Source organism: Grus americana, chromosome 2 (assembly GCF_028858705.1).
Source record: "Grus americana isolate bGruAme1 chromosome 2, bGruAme1.mat, whole genome shotgun sequence".
NCBI lineage: Eukaryota > Metazoa > Chordata > Aves > Gruiformes > Gruidae > Grus > Grus americana.
Window position 1 is genome coordinate 12,898,370 of NC_072853.1, and position 20,649 is coordinate 12,919,018.

Genomic DNA, 20,649 nt, shown 5'->3' on the forward strand with positions numbered 1-20,649 from the left:
GTTCAGGAGTGATGTCCTTGTCCTTCCAAGACCTTAATGGTTTGATGCCAGGATACCTGAAACATGCACCAAATGACCAAACGTGATCTGCCGTTACTGAAATCAGTGGTCTCTAATGTCATTGTAGTATTTTTTTTTATTGTCATGCTAGCTATTAAAAGATGCCTTCTGTCAGAACAGAAATGGTAGGAGGGGTTTTGCAGACTGTCTCTGGAGGAAAGAATGTTGTCTGCTGCATGCTTAGAGTACCTCTAAAAACAAATAATAAAATACAATTCTCTTTAGATGTCCTGGCTTTTCTAATTTTAGTGTGTTATTTTCTGATTTGGAGTAATAAAGATGGCTGTTGGACTGCTTCCAATGTATGCTGTTATTTTGCATAATCAGTTATACTAGTTTAATCTTGTGATAGAATTCTAAGACTTTTTGGCTTTTAATATTATATTATTTTTTGTAAAAATAATTAAAATGTAGATGTGAAGCATTTTTTTTTCACATTTTAAAGCTGTTAAATAACTGCTTTTTTTGCCTGCTAGTGATTTGGTAAACGGTTTATAATATAATAAACTGAATTTGTGATGAACTAGCTAACTTTCTCATTTCATTTTGACTTCTCTAGAGAAGTTGGAGGTTGCACCACCATCTCCAGGACAACTGAAACATGGTAAAAGAAGAATGTTCGTTGAATGTGGTTCAGTATTTGTGCAGTCTGTTTTTTTCAATTGCTTCATCTTTCTCCTACGAGTGCTGGTGTGTCCTCATCCCTGTCTTATGGAGTAACAGAAAACCAAAACAAGCACCAGCAGTCACCCTGTCATCTTTATTTCATAACACCTCAGCTGGAGAATGTGCACCATTTAGGGAAAGTAGGACAGAAAGCTCAAATGAGAGTGTGCTGTTCAAAGCCGCAAACGTCATTTTTCTAAGCCAAGCGGCGTTGATGCTGCAGTACCTTGTGGGGGTTCTTGTGTTTAAGGTTAAAACTATTGACTTGTTTCTTGTCACATATATTTTTAAATGGACTGGGAAGTGGGATAAAATTGCAGAGAAATTGGAAATAGATCTGGTATTCTTTATAACACCAATTAATGTAAAATTCTGATTTAGTTTCCAAATCAGTGTATTTTTGTGGTTTTATGCTCTCTCAGTGAGCAAATGTATTTAATTGAACATTTTCCTATTCTAGGTATCTACACTTATTTTTATTTGGGTTTTTTTTTTGCTTGGTCCCTGGGGTTCTGGTTACTCCATGGATTCCAAAATTCTGACAACTTTGGTAAGAATTTGAGCTCCCTTTGTAGCTCCAGAGTTTCATGCACACGTTTTGAAAGTTCTGGGCATATCTATGTGCTTTGTTTGTTTGTTTTCCTGTGGTGGTTTAAAAGAATAATAATATGGAAAATTTCATACTTTCTGTGCCTTAGTCTTTTACCTGTGCATTTAAGAAGATACGTACATTCTTACAAAATAGTCCAAACGTGTTGTAGTACCTGAGCATGAAAAATCATGTGTGGTTTTGGTTTTTATATGATCATGGATTCATGCTGTCTGTGAGAAGTAAATCCAAAAGGGACTCATACCGGTTTCTTTTCACATGACTGCGAGGTTCATACACTCTTCTTTCTTCCCTCTTCATATGTTTGCATCTCTAAGTTTATAAAATGTAGGAATTTTTGTTCCCATCTGAAGTGGGGAAAATAAACCCGAATACCTGATGTATTTTAAATGTTAAAAGTGAAAAGATCTAACTTTCTAAGCTCTGTTTTTAGTCAAGTAGTCTGTCCTCAATGCTGTATTTAGTCTTAGGGTGCTTGCACCTTGAGACTCAGCTGGAGGCAATGCTGTGCAAATTCAGTCTCATCGCCATCGGAAGCTTACATGCTAAAACTTGAGAGAGAAAATGGAACAGGACAAGAGGGAATATTTTCAAATAGTATTTACTTGGAGTTTCAGGAATGAAAAGGAAAAAAACCTGCATAAAACCAAAGGTGCAACTTGATTTCTTAATGTATTGAGGAGCAGCTTCAAGTCTAACTCGAACTCACCATAGTGCCTGAACAAAATCCAGATGCAGAAGTTTGGGTTGAATAGTGAGCTAATTAACACTGTATGGACACTACTGAAAACCACCTTAGCATTTGCAGATTTAGCTGAAGCAGGTTTGGTAAGAATTGCCTACCTCTAGGCAATACTCCTCTAAAATATGAATTTTTATGAATGCATGAAGAAGATGGAGCTCTTGGACAGGAATAGAGAGGGACTTGCTGAGAAAAGGGCTTTATTTTGAGCAAGAGAAGAATGTAGGGAATCTGGTGAGACAATTTGGCAATCTTCAGTAATACTGCAGCATCAGTTGGAAGGACTGTAAATAGTATCAAAGTTTGTGTAGTTTTAAATATTTCTCTTCTGCACTAATAGGCATAAGTGGCTTCCATCCAGAATTGTACAAGTATTTGTGAAGAGTGAGTTGGTTTAACAGGTTCTTTGCAAGCCATTAGTAACATGTGTAGCAAAGGGTTTTACTAAACCTGACAGAAATAAAAAAACCCCACAAATAGAAGTAGTAGGAAATGGATTTTTTGTATGCTGTGTGTTTCTCTTAAAGGCAGTATTAGACTGACATTTCAGTTGTTTGGGTGAACTAGTGAACTCTCTTATAAATATTTATTTTCTCTTTGTTACTTATTTCTTTTAGTGTTCTTCCACAATGCATTACCTTTTGTAGGGTTTGGATTTTTGGATAACGCAATTATGATTGCTGCGGTAAGTTCATTATTTCATTCCTTGATCAAGTCAACATGATTCATATTGTTGAAAATGAAAACTTCAGGAAGCTTCTGTTCCCTCTATATCACCCCAGTAATTTCTGTTTTAAATTTTCTTTTTTAAAGAAAACATCCATCTCTGTTGAGCCTTTGCAGAATGCAGAGGAGTGTTGTTCCTTCTGAAGGCCAGTATTGTAACTAGTTTTACTGAATTGAGAAGAGACTTGCCTTTTTCCCTCTCTCCTAATTCATACTGCAAGACACATCTATGATCATGTAGTCAATATGTTTTTTTTGTGCTGACTGATGATAATGTGATCATAATGTGTTGATGAATAGGTCATCAGGGTTTTTACTGATGTGTTCCATTGTTCTGAGCGATGCAGGTGTGTTAGTGCTGATGCTGATTTGTACTGATGTAGCCTGGCATTTCTGAGTAACAGTCTTGAGAGATCTTCCTGTTCATTTGGAAGATGAAATGGGCAATGAATTTGGAAGTGGAACAGGAAGATGGATAAAGGCCAAAGATACTGTTCCTCATGTAAAATTATCATTCTCAGTGTGATCTTAATCATGGGATAATTCACATGGGAAGGGACCGTGGGACCCACTAGGTCTCTAGTCTTGCTCCTGCTTGGGACTTTCTCAGGGTTTGTAGTCTGCCTGCTCAATGCTGGGTCAGCTGTAAGGTCAGACCAAGTTGTTCATGGTTTTATCCTGTGGGACTTGAGAAGATCCAAGGTCAGAGACTGCACAGCCTGTCTGGGCAATCTGTCCCAAAACCATAGGAAAATGTTTTCCTATATCCAACTAGAACAATCTTGTTTTAATTCATGCACATCGTGTCTCATCTTTGGACCACATACTGCTGTTTCATTGTGCAGTTCACTGATTTTGTTCCTTCAGCTGAAAAAGTAGGGAGCTATGATATTATGTTTTATTTGTTTGTTCAGGATTTGTAGAAATTAGTGTTCAGAGCTGTGCATTCAGCTTAGAATTACAGTGGGGAAAGCGGTATGCAGAGAATAGGGACTACGGTTTTGTCCATTAGGTGACCATCATGAAACAACATACAATATTAAATAAATATCAGAAGTAGGCTCTTGTCCTGCGGGGAAATATATATACCAGGAGGGCAGGAGCTCTGCAGATCTAGTAAAAGTAATGTCCATTTATCCTTTCAATTTTACCATAAAAAAGCAGTAGGCAACACTTTTGTCAGTTGAATCAATATCATCTATTCTAACTCCAAATTCCTCAAATAATGAGAAAACTCTTATTTTCCAGGGAACCCAAATAGAGTTGTCAATTGGAGTTGTCCTAGGAATTTCAACTATGGCAGGCAAGTAATAAAAATGCAGTATGTGTAGACTAATGTGGCACATGCCTATATTTTAGGCTGAAAGTGGGCCACAGGGCTGGAAACAGCTCTTCCTTGGTCTTGCAGCTGCCTTTCCTAATAAAGAAACAACTTAAGTTGAAGCAAGGACATAATGGCATTTCAGTTCAAATACCTTTTGAAATGCTGCTTGTTGGTGGTTTTAATCTAAAAGTTCAAATTCTGGGTCACTTAGGAAAGTGTATTTGCATTTCTGTGATGGAACCGCTCTAAATGTGTATAGAGTGTATGTGTATATATGTATTTGTAAGTTGCTGTTTGCTTGCAGTGCTAAGTGAAGATCGGTGTTGGTGTCCTTTTACTGTGTTGGCTGGTGGTGTTGGTGGCTTCTCTGCCTCCGTGCGATACCACGGGACGGCCAAGCAGCCACCCTGCTCGTGCACCGGGCCAAAACTGATAAGCTCTGCTCAGCAGCTTTGGTGCCTCTGCAGTGTCAGAGGAAAAAAAACTGCTCATGGATCCACCAACTGCAGGTGCAGCATTGCCTGAAAGCATGCAGATAGCTTAAATGAAAATGTATACAGCAGAACAAGTTACTCATTTGGAAATTTGCAGCCCTCTGTTGCAGTGCAAGACAGTCACAAGCAAGCTTATCTCAATAAGATCTGCTGTGAAATCATGTATTTTAATTGTGTAACTCTAGGAATAAATACTGTAGGTATGATTGAATAAATGACACAGTTCATGGCTATGTTGAAATGTTTATCAAAGCTACATACACTTCTATTTCCAGTGCTCCTGTGCCTCTTTGGGCACTGGAAGGCCTTGGTTGGTGGCCAGCGTTAGCTGCATGAAACCAGTAACCCTGCATGGCCGTTTTTAACTCTGAGCTGGAAAGGTGTTAAGTTGATTTCCAGGTGTGAGTGTTGTCTTTGTCAAGTTTTCCTCATACGAGTTGAGAAAAATAGTTGCACTTTCTATCATTCTTAGTCCTCTGTTGTTATTACAAGCTGTTGTAAGGTCAGAAAAAAAGCTCTAGAATAAAAGAAACTTACTTTTAGTCTTTTATGCAATATATGCTGAGAAGAGTGAGGGTCAGTTGGGGTTGGAAAGGGGAGCTGATTGGTTTTGTTTGTAATTAAAATAATACTTTGCCTTCTTCCCCATTTCTCTTCTCTCTCCATCCCTCCAGCTGCTGCTTTGGGAAACCTTGTTTCAGATTTAGCTGGACTGGGGTATGTCTGAACTTGTTCTAATAATATATTTATTTTTCACTCCTTTGCAAACACTATTGCTGGTACTGAACTAGAAACTGCTGAACACACTGTTGAAATGACTTTATTTTTTTTCCTAGTTCTTGAATTTTGCTTCAGTAAACTACATGATTCTAGAAATATATTCTGTCCTTGCTAAGAAAAAGTTGGAATATTAGGTGGCTCCTGTTCAGGTTAAAACTGCAATGCATCCTGCTATTATAGTATTATATATTTTAAGTGATAAAATTTGGATTGGGGTTTAAACAGATTCAGTGTATTCTGTAAATCATGCTTGCTTTTAAAGAAATATTAGAACTCTTTCTACAAAAAGTGAGTTCATTAAAATACAAAATGGAAAAATATATTTTTGTGATATATTGCTGTGATAGAATACATCTAATATACCTCCTCAGATTGTTGTGCATAGATCTGAAGACATTTCCTTCTCAGATAAAACAATTATATATCTGAAATGTCTTCAGATCTAGGCATACCTATTTCTGATATAAACACATGTAGCTGACATTTTTATTTTTTCAAGGAAATTTCTGAGTAATTGCTGAAAGTAAAGCTGTCTTATGCCTCTCCCACTTTCCTTCTAATTTTTTTTTCTGTAAATAACAAGGCTTATTATTAATGTGTGTGTGTGCGTCTGTAACTTTTCATCCAGTAAAGATTACTTACAAGATCTGCAAAACCACAATAACATTCACACCAGTTGTGTCTTACTGCATGAGGTTTTTTTTGAAATATTGCGTATTAAATCAGTGAGAAAATTAGTGAACTTCCATTGCAAAATGTGACCATCAGAGGTCTGAACGTGTTCACACATTTCCCTCTCGATGGCTGTATCAGTATGCTGAAGGAAAAGTTACTCATTTTAAGTTCAATACTTCAAATATTTCAAAATCCTCACTGGAAGATACTGTCAGATCCAAAAATGTTTGTTCTTGTTTTCTTGTTCTTCCAGTCTTGCAGGTTATGTAGAAGCTTTAGCTTCACGACTGGGTCTGTCAATCCCTGATCTGACACCCAAACAAGCTGATATGTGGCAAACACGTCTCAGTGCACACTTGGTGAGTATCCTGTAGGTCGACGCTGTTTGCATGGAGCTTTTTTTGTTTGAACTAATATGTGATAAATCCTTATTGGTCCTTTTGCCATTCAATACTTAATGACCACCATAATTTTGCACATTTCCTGGAAGGTTTAGTTGTGAGCCTATGTCAGAGAGACTGAGACACATGGATTATTTTGGGCTTGGATGTTTTTTTGTATGCAACAAGCCACGAGAGACTATAGTAACATGGATAGTCTCTGCAATGACTTCATGTATGCTATGCAGGTACCTGGGTTGAGCTCTGGCTACTATGATAAGATCGTTTATTTGAAAGTTATGACCCCTTAGTAGTTCACTCCTATACATTCTTTGTCAAGTGCTTGCTATTTTTTATTAGCTGTGCTAGTATGTTTTCATTTCTAATATTCTATAATTAGCTTGGATATGAAATTAACTTTCCCTTGGGTAAACATTTAGCATTTGAGTAATATTCACTGCTTGGGTTTACAGTTACAGGACACTCACCTTGCAGATTCATTTTCAGGGTGATTACCTAATTAACATTTAAATATTTGAAGCAGTCTCACTTCAGCAATGAGAGCATTAAATTTATTTAGATTAAAGAAAGAGATTATAAGAAACTGAGTAGAGAAACAGATATTTCTTTCACTTCGCCAGAATGAACCATCATGGGGAAAAAGGAAAAATATCTTTGCAGATTTAAGGGAAGAGAAATAACACTTGCTGAGGAAAAATGGGGGAGGGGGAATCTGCTTTTAGCAGTGATAGATCAAAGCATTGAGCAGGGAAGAACTGGCTTGTTGTCAGTGGGCTGCCCTCTAGTCTGTGCAGCATAAGAGTCTTCTCAGTGGAAGTGGAGCCTGTGGCAAAAGCCTGTCATTGCACTGCAGTTCATTCACAGCACTTTTCACAGAAAAGACTTCTCAGCATCTTTGCCTGTATGCTAGCATTTTTTTTTTTACCTTCTGTCTCAAGTTTCTCAACACCATCCACCTATTGCTGGTGATGTGATTTGGATGTTGCCTGTCTTCCTTCCTCTGCTCTTGACTTTTACATCTAGGTCAATCGTGAAATGTTTTCCAATTTCACTTTTTTTAAATTTTGTTATGTGGCTCTGCCTTGTGCCTTTGCAAGCCATTATGTTTGCAAGGAATTTCTGACTTGGATAACTTGCATTACCAGATACGAGCAGATACATTTATAATTGCACCTAAAATGTGTGTGGAGTTGGTTTTTTTCCTTCCCTGTCTTCCTGGCCATCCTACTAACCCTTTGAATGTCTATTTCCTCCCTTACCCCCTGTGCAGTTCTTCATGGGTCATTCCCCTCCTCTTTATTCAGAATTGTCTTTTGTCACAGCACACACTGTTTCTAACCTTGTCATATCTGTCTGTCTCTCATAGATTTGTGTTTCTAGTCTGCATGCTAAGAAAAATGTGACTCCCAACTGAAAACTAGAACAAAGAGTCTGTTTTCCTGGTTGTGTTGGTACTACACAGGAAATGAGTAACCACTGATCAGTGAGAAACTTAATTTTTCCCCCCTTTCTCTAGGGTAAAGCTATTGGAGTGACCATTGGCTGCATTTTAGGAATGTTTCCTTTGTTGTTCTTTGGCGATGAGGAAGAAAAACTGGAAGAAAAAAATTAACCTTTTTACAAGACATATACAGATGTAAACGACTGTACCTCAATTATTCAATTATGCTGTCGATATTTAGGAATTAACAGACAGTAAAAAATGTATAGACTTGGGAACAAAACCTTCAGCATGTTGTTTTATGGAAACACTAATTTATTGTGGCTTTGTTGTGTTCAGTACTTCTTTTTATAAGATATCATCTAACTTTTTATTTAATTGTCAGTTTTTGAAGTGTTTTCACTTATGGCAACTGATGTTTACCACTTTTCCCCTTTGACCTTATTCTTGAATGGATTATTACTTTAATAATCCACCATGGATGACAGTATCACTCTTGAGTTGCATATTGGTTGCTTAACAGTTGTAATTGCATGACAAAAATTTCACTGCTGTTCATCAGGTCCTTCAATGCAGATTATGAAGGAGGTCAGTGATGAGTGAAGTCCCTCACTTTGCAAGATGACTGGTTGCCCCTCACCAGCCATCGTTTTGCACTGCCTTTGGATCAGATAGTTCAGTGATCTATGACAGCCTAGTTTGCTTTTTTTCCCCAATTCTGACTAAGTGTCTCTGAATTGTCTTCTGAGATGATAATTTTAATGCTTTGACAAGGTAAGTGTTTCCAGTGTAGACTCTTTACCAAGTCAATTTTTTTAGTGGTATTTTAACACTTTCTGTACTTTCATATTTACACCTTTTTTTCCTCATTTGTAAACAATTCTTTTGAGAATTGAGTTGAGATATCCTTAAATTTGTCATCTTGAGTTTTGAGTCTAGTATTAAAGAATTCAGACCAACTGTTTCAAAACCTCAAACAACTTTTTTTATTGTTCTACTTAAAATAAGATGTGAATAGTTGATTGGGTGGACGAGGCTGGGGAAAGCTTCAGGGTGTGAATGAGTGCTGGCATTGCAAGTTGGTAATGGGTGTTTCCGTTGAAACAAAGTGTACCATCAGTCTGGATTAGAGGACCTGATTTGCAGATTATAACTTTGTATTTAAGATTAAGCCTTTACTACTTTTTTTTTTTGCTGTGAGACAATTAGTAAAAAAAACTACAACAAAAACAAAAAAGGAGACTTGAGGCCTTTTTTCCTTTTTTGCCTTTTATTTTTGCAGTCTTACTTTGTGTATTATAGATCTGACAGTGCAGTCACATGTGACTGCTTTTTTTATATGGTCATGAATAAATTGATTACAACTATCAAATACTCATAATATTTCAGGATCTGACTTGCCAAAAGCATAATGCTAAACTGATAACTGTTGATTAGAGGAGCGGGTTTCTTACCTGTTGGTACCATTTGGAAGAGACACTAAAAAGTGAGGCACAGCCAGGGCACTTTGAAAGTTTTATTGCTGGAATTGTTAGCACTTCTGAAACTTAGAAAGAAATGTTTTAAAAAATAATAAAATAAAGCCCCCTGATGACTTCTATTTGCTATAGGAAAAGTCTTATTGTAACATGTACGTTTTACAGAGCTCATTGCTTATCTCTTGGTGATAAATCTGACTTCCCTGTTCTCATTTCTAGAAGCCCTTTAACACCAGTACTGAAACTTTGACATCAACTTTTAATGAAGGCGACAGTGTTGTGTGTTTTGAAAAGCACAGTAGCATGTCCTGTACTTTGTACATTAAACAATGCAATTCTGGACCAAACTGTAAAACTGAAAGAAATCTCAGCCAGGCATAGAACAGAAACACAGAGGAGTTTTGGTTTGCATTTTCGAAGTTGGAAGCTTTGTAAAACAAACAAACAAAACCCAACAAAAACCAATCCTGCTAGAAAATTATGCACTCTTTCCCCAACAGATTGCTGCTGGTTTACAGTACTTCAGTGATCAGGGTTTTTTTAGTCATCCACACATTTGTGTTGCCTTTAAACTCTTAACTTTTCTTCCTCTGCATGTACATCTGTTTCTGGTATGTTTTTATACAAAGCTGGAAGTATTTCCCACTTGTTCTTTTTTTAAACTGAAGTACACATCAAAACAGTTCTGTGTAGGTTTTTCGTAGCTGTTTTCACAGTAATTCCAACATTTTCCCATTATGATACTGGTGTCTTCATCGGAATCTTCCAGCAGTGGCCAAACCTCTGTTCTTTGCCATCATACCAACTGGAACACTGTCTTCATCACTTTTAGAGCTCGTGAGAACAGTCAGAAAGCTGTGTCACTGTCATTGTAGTGTTAATTTTATAACAGCAATAGGAAAGACCATGTACTATTGTTAAATAGCTTATGCATGTAAATTGAGTACATTTTGTTGCTGTATGTCAAACTATTGTACTACAAACAATGCTTTTATCGAGAATTAATGAACTAAAATATCTTCAAAGAAATTAATCATGTGTCGTCTTGTTAAACTGTTTAGCTGACCACAAAAACGTGGAGGGCAAATGACACATGGTAAGAAATCTTGGATGTTTCAGGCTGTTGTCTGATACAATAATCAAGAAGGTGACTTCTGGGGTTTCAGTACTTGACAAACGTGAAGAAATAACTCGTGATTTGAGAGGAATAGTACCTCTGCAGGAGGCTGAGAGAAAGTGCTTGTTGGGGCCAAGCTGCCACCCTGAGTAGAGCAGGGGTAGCTTGCGTCGCCTGTGGGATCCACTCTTGCGTGGATGTAGTACTGCTTCACGTGCAGTGGGAGATCTGTGCCTGATCTGTATCCTGTCTCCTCACAAGGAGAGTGGTTTTTTCTGGGGTATATGGATAAAAACAATCCCTGACGCTCTGATCGCAGTTTTTAAAACACTGAAGTGAGAAGACAGAGCACTAACAAAACACTCCTCTTTGTTTTCTGTTGTCTTCTCCCTCCTTGATAAAAGGAAAAACAGACACTACAGGCTTATTCAGAGACTTCAGCATTGCTCCATTTTTTTTTTTATTCTATCAGTTTGTCCTGTGTTAACAGGTATTTTTTTGCGTTAACGGGCTGGTAGACCTGAAATTGTGTTTATTTTAAAATGCTGTCTTCTATTGTAACTTAAAATATAAATGTACTTCTGACTGTATGTTATCTCTAGGGACAAAGAACATGCATCTGATAATATGGTTACCCAAATTTTCTCACTAATATTTTCTCCTTCATGTACTTTTGCATAAATTATTTGAATTCAGACAACATATTTTGTATTGTCTTTAATTAAATTGTTGAACTTTCTGTAAACTTTTGTACTACAGCAAAGCTGTTCTGTGTTTCTTTTATTAGACCAGATGCTGGAGGGGAAATGTTAATAATATCCTGTGGGTATTCAGCCTCAGTTACGCAAACCAGGAACTTATTATTTAAGCTATAAGCATGTGGTCCTTTGTCACATCATAGGAGATACCACTGTGGAGTGGTATTTCTGTCTCCTCATGCTTGGAAGAGAGCGACTTAATTAATGTGTTTGCATGGTAAATTGTAACAGTTTTGATTAATACTAGTCAGAAGTCCGCTTGCACTTGAGCTTCTGGAATTAACTGAGTTTTTGTATGCAGACTCAGCCTTTTTGAACTTTCCTGGACTTGGGAGCTTTTCACTTTTTTTTTTTTTCCCCCACTCCTTGGTCAGTCTCTTTCATGGATGTCTGTGCATAAAGTGCTGTGAGTTACACACGTCTGTACTGGAAGGATGGTCTCATCTCATTTTGACAACCTGTACAGGTTGGCTGTTATTTTACTCTATTCTGATTGCATTGCGTAGTAGAACTCTTCATTTATGTTGTTCAGAGTCTATCGAACTTCTAGCCAACATGTTTCCATCTTCTGTCTGATGTTTTACATCTTCTAGTGACAAGCTGACAGAGTGGCGGTATATAAACTAAAGACCTGAATAAAGTATTGAGGAATTGTCATACTGCTCCGAGAGTCTTATGCCTCTGGAATTTTTTTAATCTAAAATACTAAGAAAATAGCTAGAGCTACTCCAGATTGCAGTTAATGCTCTCATAACACAAATTCAGGCTGCTGTTTTAAAGTCTTTATTTAACATTTGTTAAGGCTTTTACCCTTGTCTCAGTGTTCAGCACACTTGGCATCCAGAGTGTTGCTTCAAAATAGTATTGGGGCAGGGGGGACGGAGGGTTTTGGACAAACTTATAATTAAAAAGCCAGCTAGGATAAATGCAGAAGGATTTTTTTGTTTTGTTTTCTTTTGGAAGACTACCTTCCCCTAATCAAAACAAATCCCACCTTCTAGAGAGACCCTTGAACTTCCCTCCACCCCGCTGTCCGAAGAGACTGTAGTCACTGGGAGTTGAACAGGGCACTCTTGCAGCCTCAGGTAAGTAATTCTGAATAGTGACCTTGCATAGCAACAGGGAATGTGGAGTGCTGATGTAGTATCTTTCCTGTAAGTAGATGATGCCAAGATAAGGCCTCTTGCAGCAGCGTAGAGAACTGGCAGGAAACAGTTTTGGTTTAATGGTCTTCACCTTAGTCGTCCCTAGGTATCTAAGCAACTGCCTTAAATAACGATGTAGCTATGAATGCTGCGCTACGGTCTCATGAGTTGCTCCTTCTGTGTATGTGTGCAAAGACTGAGTTGCTGTGAAATACCAAAATTATCTGAGACTTTAAACCTGATGTATTTTGTGTCCGTTTTGTTGTGTTCTTGATACTGTGCTTATTGGAGTGTCTTTTTTATGTATCTTTGATTATGAAAGGGGCCTCACGCTTTTGCCTAGAGGGTTTAAGCCCTTCCAAGCCTGTAAGTATTGATATTATTAATCAGTAAATAGATTATATCGCCATGGGTTATGAAGTGTACTGAATGGGACCATTCACTGCTTAGAAAACATGTCCGAAGAGTATAATTTGCGTCATTGGACCTACAGCTGCCATTTCTGTCGGGAAGAGGTTGCCAGTGAACTGTAACACGGAGTGCCACCTTGGCTTTGCACAGCGCTGCTGCTTGGATTTGGCAGGGTGATCTGTGCCCCGTGGGGATGCTATCTGTTTGTGCTGAAAATGGCTTATCTGCTACCTCCAGGTAGGAACAAGGAGAAAAGGCAGGAGAATGGGATTCTGCCGGGTCATTTTCCCTACATGGGGATGCACAGAGGGTCTATTAAAAGAGAAAAAACTATGGTTTGCATTCATGCTACTTCCCTGCTGTTCTCTGTGCCTCAGAGAACATTTAACATGCTGGGAGATTGGAAGAAAGAGCTGATGAAGCTTCCCTCCCCCAGCGTGGCTTTTCTGCACATCTCAGCTATTGAGCTGCCAATGCCTGCATAGAAGTAACTGTCAAAGGAAAACTGATAGTAAAGTACCCCTCCTGAACACAGGAGTCCTTGAATAGGGAGAGGAGAATGATTACAGGTGATCTACCTTTGCAATACAACTGCCCAGTTACAACATCAAAAGCCGGTTAGATCTTAAAAGGAAAACACATTCCCGTTTGGTGGCGTTTCGGATAGGCTTTGATGCAGATCTGCAAGGGACTCTCTCTCTGTGTGGTTTCCCCTGATTAGTTGCTTACCCTATTTTGTGTAGGAACACCGAAGGGTTTTGTTTTCCTTCTACCAGTTTTTCTCTGAGAGCACCAAAACCTCCAAGGGATGGCAGGACTGGGGAGAGGCTGTGACCAGAGCCACTGCTGGTAAGAAAACAAGCATTGGAAACCTTAACATTTTTTAGGATAGTCCTGTCCTTGTCTCTGCAGTAGATTAATGGCCTGGCTGTATGTTTTAGCAGATTATTGAGCATGAAAAGCTCAACGTGACCCAGCAATGTGTGCTTGCAGCCCAGAAAGCCAATGATATCCTGGGCTGCGTCACAAGAAGCGTGGCCAGCAGGTCCAGGGAGGTGATTCTGCCCCTCTGCTCTGGTGAGACCCCACCTGGAGTACTGTGTCCAGCTCTGGGGTCCACAGTACAAGAAGGACGTGAAGCTGTTGGGGCGAGTCCAAAGGAGGGCCGCAAAGATCATGAGAGGGCTGGAGCACCTCACCTATGAAGACAGGCTGAGAGAGTTGGGGTTGTTGAGCCTGGAGAAGAGAAGGCTCTGGTGAGATCTAATTGTGGCCTTCCAGTACCTGAAAGGATAGGAAAAGGGGTAATGGCCTTAAACTAAAGGAGGGTCGATTTAGATTAGATATTCAAAGAAATTCTTCCCTGTGAGGGTGGTGAGGCACTGGAACAGGTTGCCCAGAGAAGCTGTGGATGCCCCCTCCCTGGAAGTGTTCAAGACCAGGTTGGATGGGGCTTTGGGCAACGTGGTCTAGTGGAGGGTGTCCCTGCCCATGGCAGGGGGGCTGGAACTAGATGATCTTTGAGGTCCCTTCCAAACCATGCTATGATTACAAAGTCGTGGGAAAGCCAAAATGCAGTTGCATGTGGTGTTCCTATGGGTCACCAAGGTGACAGGTGAATGGTTTGGGATATCCTGCAGGCTTCAAGGCTCAGTTTTCATACATGTTTGGGGGATTCCTGAAATGGGATTTTTCTGCCTAAATATAGACCTTGCATGTTGCAGCCAGGCAACTTCATCTGGGTTACTACGTACCCTGTGACTCCTTTGAATATGGTGGAAACCAGCACTGGAGAATGTATTTTGTCTGATGTATTGTAGGTGTCCACTTCAGGATGCCATTGGACATGCTCTGCAGGCAAGAAGTTACTGCCACATAGCCTCTGCACCGCAAAGAGAATGTTTATCTTAATCCTTATTGTTTTCTATTATTCTCCAAGCTGCGGTATTTGGAGGGTGTTGGAGTTTCAGCCCCATCCTTTGCCCAGAGTTTGCAGTTTTTGATTGACCTGGCCTGCGCTTTGTTGCTTTTGATCAGTGAAATTGTTAATTGTGCAAGTTAGCTTGTACATGAAATGGAGGAGTTTATTGCAACATGAAATAACTAGTTCATTGGATGGAAACCGTTGACTGTTGTAAAGCAAACCTCCTTTAATTGCAAATGGAGTGGCTTGGTAGCAAAGAGGGGCGACAGGGAAACAAATCACTTCTTTAGAAACTTTCCAGCGGGGAAGAGCTCCTCCTTTCTGGATGGCTGTTCGCAGGGACACTCTCTGGGTAGCAAATTAGGACTTCTTTGTTTTCGTTTCAGCTGCTGTGACAAATGATGCAAATGTCACACAGCAGCGGGGCGCTCTGTTACAAATTACTGTGCTTGGAAAATGTAATCTGTTAAAATAAACAGATTGGCCAACAAAAAGGAACTTCATAGCGTATTTACAACTAATGTGCTGCTAAATGCTGTCAGCTCCGTGTTGCTGAAAGTTGGTATGATGCAAGGTAGGCCAAGTAAAGGCCAACAGTGTGATGTAGCAAACAGTGTTACTGATGAATCATTAAGAGAATTGTGGCCTACAAAAAAATGATGATTTTTGTGAATATTCTGCAGCTGCCCCCTCTCAATGGTGGGTTTGCTTGCGTCTCCTCGAGTCACTTCTGGTTCTGAGCCCAGCGTGGGGCATGGCGTATAATGAAACACTGAAGAATGTAATTGCAAAAGAAGAGAATTCCAAAAGGAAATAAACCCTCCCTTCAGAGAAATACAAACAGATTATTAATTTCATTAAAGTATCTGAAAAAAACCAGCAACAGTGTTTCAGTCTAAACCAGAACCTGTCATTCTGGTGATCCCACCGATGGCTACAAAGCTGAAGGTTTCTCAGTTCCGTCTGATGAAAACCACTTTGGCACAGGTCCTGTATTGACTTCACTCCGATTTAAACTGAGTTATAGTAAATAGGAATGACAGATTTTGTGTCTATTATTTCTTATTCCTTTTATTTTCCAGTTTAGTAGATGAGGATGCTCCCCATATGCGCAGTCAGCCTGTGAAAGAGCAAGAGTTGCTGTTTCCGTTCTTTGCTTGTCATTGTAAATGGTTGTTGAGAACAATAGAGTGGGGGGGTTCTGTATGGTAATATAATACTCGGCGTATTTTAAAATTGCTATCATATGGTTCCTAGCTGGAGAAATGCTCTTAAGACGGCATCACACACAAACTAATAGTCTCTTTTCTCACTCTTCATCTAAAATGGGAAAAGTTGTTAGGATGCACTTTCTTTTCCCCTTAATGGTAGTCTGTGTTTCATTTCGGTTAGATGATATCAATTATTAGGGCACTTTATGATTTGGCTATTTCCTTTAAAAGACCTTTCCAGCCACGATGGAAGATACGATGTTAGCTGTGTGCTCACTATGTGGTTACCACACCGGTTTCATAGGTTTTGTTCGCTTCTTGCTCTCTGAACTAAGCAGGCAGCCTTCTGTTGCCTTCTGTTACAGCATTGATCTTGTACGTGTCCAGGTGAGGTGGCCCTGAATGTTGTGGAAGAGACTGTTTCATATAATCCACCACCGAAATAGTCTGGCTTGTGTCATCGTTTCATGCAAATCAGGTTAAAAATGTTCTGATGAAAGTCCTTAAAATGTAAGTCTCCAAGATACGCTATGACTCACACACACTTGTGATCTGGTCTAGTCGAGTCATGAATCTCTGTTTTGGTTCCTGTAGTTTTTTTAGGAAGGATTTAGGAAATCATCTGCTCCAGCTCTGTGAGGGGAATGGTTGGGGCTCTGATGCCCACGTGCAGTCCGTGAGCCCGGGCATGGCAATGCAGGAGATGTGGTGTCCATGCGTCACCAGGGCCACCGCATGCCTCAAGTTTTTCCACATTGGCAGCTCCAGTGAGCTCAGGTGAAGTCAACAGCAGTTCCCGTGGTGAGCAGAGCACCCATGCTTTGTGCCTGTGAAAGCAGAGACTGGAGAGCAAGTGCAGAAACTTGGAGCCTGGAAGGCTCCTGCTGCCAGGAAGCACCTGCTTAAGAAAGAATCTGCTGCAGGACAAGTGACGGGTTGGTGTCTTCTGACATACCAGGGCTTGCATCCTCTGATCTTGCCTTCGTTTGGAACCATCTTTGACTCAGTACGCATTGTGGATTTTATATATTTTATCTCACATCCTCATCTAATCTTTTCTGGGTAAAGTTTACTGGTAACTTCCTTTTGATGCGTTGGTGATGGGGTGATTGCTCTCATTTCCTCCAGGTTGTAAGAAAAAGGGAACGGTGGTGGCACAGAGGGTTAGAACAGAAGGCGGGAGAGTTTCTGCATTTTCTCAACGTGCTTTTTCTTCTTTGCATGGATGTTGTGGAGATGTGTAAATGTTAGAAAACATAAAAAGCCCACCCTTCGCTGTTGATGCTGTCCATGAATGCTGTTCTGGCTACACTTGGCAGTATCGTGTCTGGGATGTTGCAGGCATGGTGATGCCAGCTCTTTTGCAAGCCGGTCTACAGCTTTGATGTATTTTGCTTACAAATAGTGGTTTGTGGTTTTGTAGTTTGGGGTTTGTTTTTTTTTTTTCCTAACCTTCATTTTTAACTGTTCTCCAGTTTGCTGCTTTGAATTAGTACTCTGCAGTGTGTCATACTAAGTAATTCTTCCCCATGGTCGGTGTATGTGCACACTGAACAATAGTCATATATTGAAAAGATAACCCTTCTTTTAACCACTCTTAGTCGCTGTTGAAAGATACTGCTCTTTTCTGTTTATCCCATTAATCCCATATAATGCTATCCTCTCTGCAAGTAAATAAGCTCCATTTTCCTGTGCTTTTAAACACAGGATGGAGCATTTCGGGGATTGCCACGAGATAGCTATAACAAATAGGAACACTTTACTGCCGTTACTTTCCCTTCCTCCTGGTATTACTGTCAGTGCAATCAAAACTTTCTCAGCCTTCATTACTGCACAAAGCAAATGTGCTTAATTTTTCTCTCACCTCCAGATTTCCAGTCCTGCTGACTCCTAGCACTAAATGGTTGTTCTCAATTTTTTTCTGCATGAGCAATTAGATTTTATTTTGTATTAAAAATATTTTAATTTCCTCCTAAGCTCTTTGAATCCTTCTTACAGTATCCTGACACGAGCAGAAGTGTGAGCAGTAGTTGAAGGAAAAGTGTATTTATTTATTAACATTAATATTCTGCTTTCTGTCTTCTAAATGCCAATTATGTCAAACTGTCCTTATTCTTGGCATTACTGACCACCCATGCAAAGAACACCATCAATGTTTTTTGCTGTTTTTCTCCACAATCTTTGTGCCTCCCTTTTTCTTTTCTAGGGGTTAGGGTTTTTTTTTTTTGGCATCATATTCAAGAACTATTAAATGTTCAACCCACAAGAGGAAACTCTCTGGTTTTGCTGATCTTAGGAACAGTGAATCAATTTATAGAAACTGGCAGTTTTGTCACTTAATAACATTGCTGGAGGAACCTACGGCATATCAGCTTGTCATTCTGTTTGGAGGGTAGGATTTGTCTCACTTAATGGTGGCTGCCTAGAAATTATACCTACCTCCGAGCCACTCGGAGAGCCAGACAGACATCTCCAGAGGATGCTTGTGTCTCTGCTTCCAAAGAGGAAGCTTAGCTGACTAACTGTAAATTACACCCCAAATTTTAGACTTGTGGATGGAAGTGATGTAAAGCCAATGTTGGCACCTCATGGTTTTTGAACTGCATGCAGTTTTTGGGACTGGATCCTGTGCCCATGGTACATCATGCGGTGGGCTGCAGGGCTAGGATTGGAGGTTTGCTGCCCGGTCATCTGAAGCCTGGGAGAAGATGAGCCAGCAAAGACCGTTGTAGATCTGAGTCACCACGGTGACCCAGCCCAGGGAAATGGGCATTTGCAGATCTGTTGAGTAACTCCTAGGGCTGTCCCACATTCGTTTCCCTGACTCCTGCAACTCTTGGCTGTATGGTGATTTTGATACGTGGCTTGTAGGGTCTGGAAGATGAGTGACCTTTGGAATCAGTGTAAGTGAAGAGAAGATTCATAGTGGGGGATGAGGCAATTTATTTTAACATGACCGTGCTCCAAACTTGGAGCAAACTCAAAGCTATAATAAAGTCTTTCACCTTCAGGACTAGACGCTACTAAATTGAAAATAAAGGCATTATTTCTGGTTGTGGTGCAGGATTGGCAGACTGACCTTTCTGTTGGCAAGCAACAAAAAACCTGCTGTCCTTCACTGGAAAAAGGGGGAGGCTGTTACGTTCTTGGTCTGAAAGAAATATAATGCCTCATCCGTATTGGAGACTTGCCTCAATGTCTTAAATCAAGTGACTTTTGGAAAGGCAGCTCAGATTATTTGCTAAGAAGCTTTTACAGTTTCTAGTTCTCTGTGCAGCTTGGGAAACTGAGCCAGAACAGATACTGGTAATGGTGTATCGGGTCTTCTAGGCAGTTTGAAGCAGATTTGGCGGGGCTGTATCCAGAACACACCAGTAAATGAAAAATGTGCTGAGACTTCTGTGAAATTCATTGAACAGATAATGGGGCCTCAGTCCAGTGGCTGCTGGTCTGGCTCTCCACCAGGAGATGCATGGGTTTCATTAGCGATGGGCAGCATTTGTATAGGGTGCGTGATGGGCGTCTAGGGATGGGGGGAGGCCCCTTTTCCTGGAGCATAAGCCCCGGTTAAACTTGAGACTAAGATGCAGCTGCCACAGGATGAGCACCCGCTGTGTGCACAAGATGTCTACCTGGGGCAAACCTGTGCTGTGCCGAGACCTGTGCTGAGGCCACACCAATTTATTTCTTGGGACTAGCCCTTTAGCTAAAGGTCGGTAGGGCCTATAAGATCTGTAAGTACATGCATAAGTGCTAATGGTCCAGTCTGTTGAAGCTGGAATCGCTCAGATGTGGGAAGGCTCAACATCTCCTTGCAGAAATGTTCTGGATAGAGGGTTCATGGTATGTGAGGTACAGCAACAACACTGAGTAAGGTGTGAATGTTCCTTTAACCTAGAAGATGAGGACTTTTTGTGGGAACAGGATCATTTTGACCCAATGATAATAAAGTTTTCTCCTTATGATGTGGAAAAGCTGGCTTTTTTGTCACAGACACGACAGATTCTGGCATGACATTGAGGCCATGAAAGTTTCCACGCCTGTTGTCTCAGAGTCTCACTTATCCTCTCACGGCTGCAGACCCCCTTGCTGGCCTGATGTTTAGCCTCTGCTGATGTGGGTGAAGTTGTCTGCTGGACAAACTCCTTCCTTGAGGGAGCTGCTGGCAGCCAGCATCAGTGATGGCAAAGGGTTGATACCAGCCAAGTCTGGCACCAGGAGAGATTTAGGTTGACACCAGCAGCAGGGAGCTGTGATGCTTTTAAAAATCAATTTGGCACTGGACACAAAAATAGCTGTCATAGCAGCACGCTGCTAAGTCCAGCTACTCATACTGAGCACTCGGTGCCAGGGGAGGGATGCCTAAAAAACTGTCAGGAGCCCACATCTGGCAAAAAGAGAAAGGGAAGGGGAGGTAGGATGAAAAGTAGCACTGAAAATCACGGTGGTTGAAATGGGACGTAAGGTTTTTTGAACAGGGATGTTACGTATATGTGAGGGATGCCTGCTGCTGTGGAGCTTTGCTTAGAGTGCACGGGATGGGTGGGTCAGTCAGGGAAGCGTGAGAGAAAACAGTATTGGAGCGGTAAAAACTGGGCTGATGGGGGAAGTGATGAGTCAGCAGGATGGAGGGTAGGGAAATGAAGCAGGGCTGAGAACTTCCAAATTGAAAGAAATAAAGAAAAG

At 40.4% G+C, this 20,649-nt stretch overlaps 1 protein-coding gene across 2 annotated transcripts in view; it reads left to right on the forward strand.

The window, feature by feature from the left end:
- Positions 1 to 11,272, forward strand: part of TMEM65 (transmembrane protein 65) — a 34,605-nt gene extending 23,333 nt beyond the window's left edge. For both annotated transcript variants that reach the window (XM_054815520.1, XM_054815521.1), the window contains 6 exons: positions 620 to 664; positions 2,696 to 2,763; positions 4,053 to 4,107; positions 5,297 to 5,339; positions 6,331 to 6,436; positions 7,995 to 11,272. In XM_054815520.1, the coding sequence (XP_054671495.1) occupies positions 620 to 664; positions 2,696 to 2,763; positions 4,053 to 4,107; positions 5,297 to 5,339; positions 6,331 to 6,436; positions 7,995 to 8,090 (413 nt within the window). In that variant the 3' untranslated portion in view covers positions 8,091 to 11,272. The remainder of the gene's footprint in view (positions 1 to 619; positions 665 to 2,695; positions 2,764 to 4,052; positions 4,108 to 5,296; positions 5,340 to 6,330; positions 6,437 to 7,994) is intronic.
- Positions 11,273 to 20,649: the final 9,377 nt, after the last annotated feature.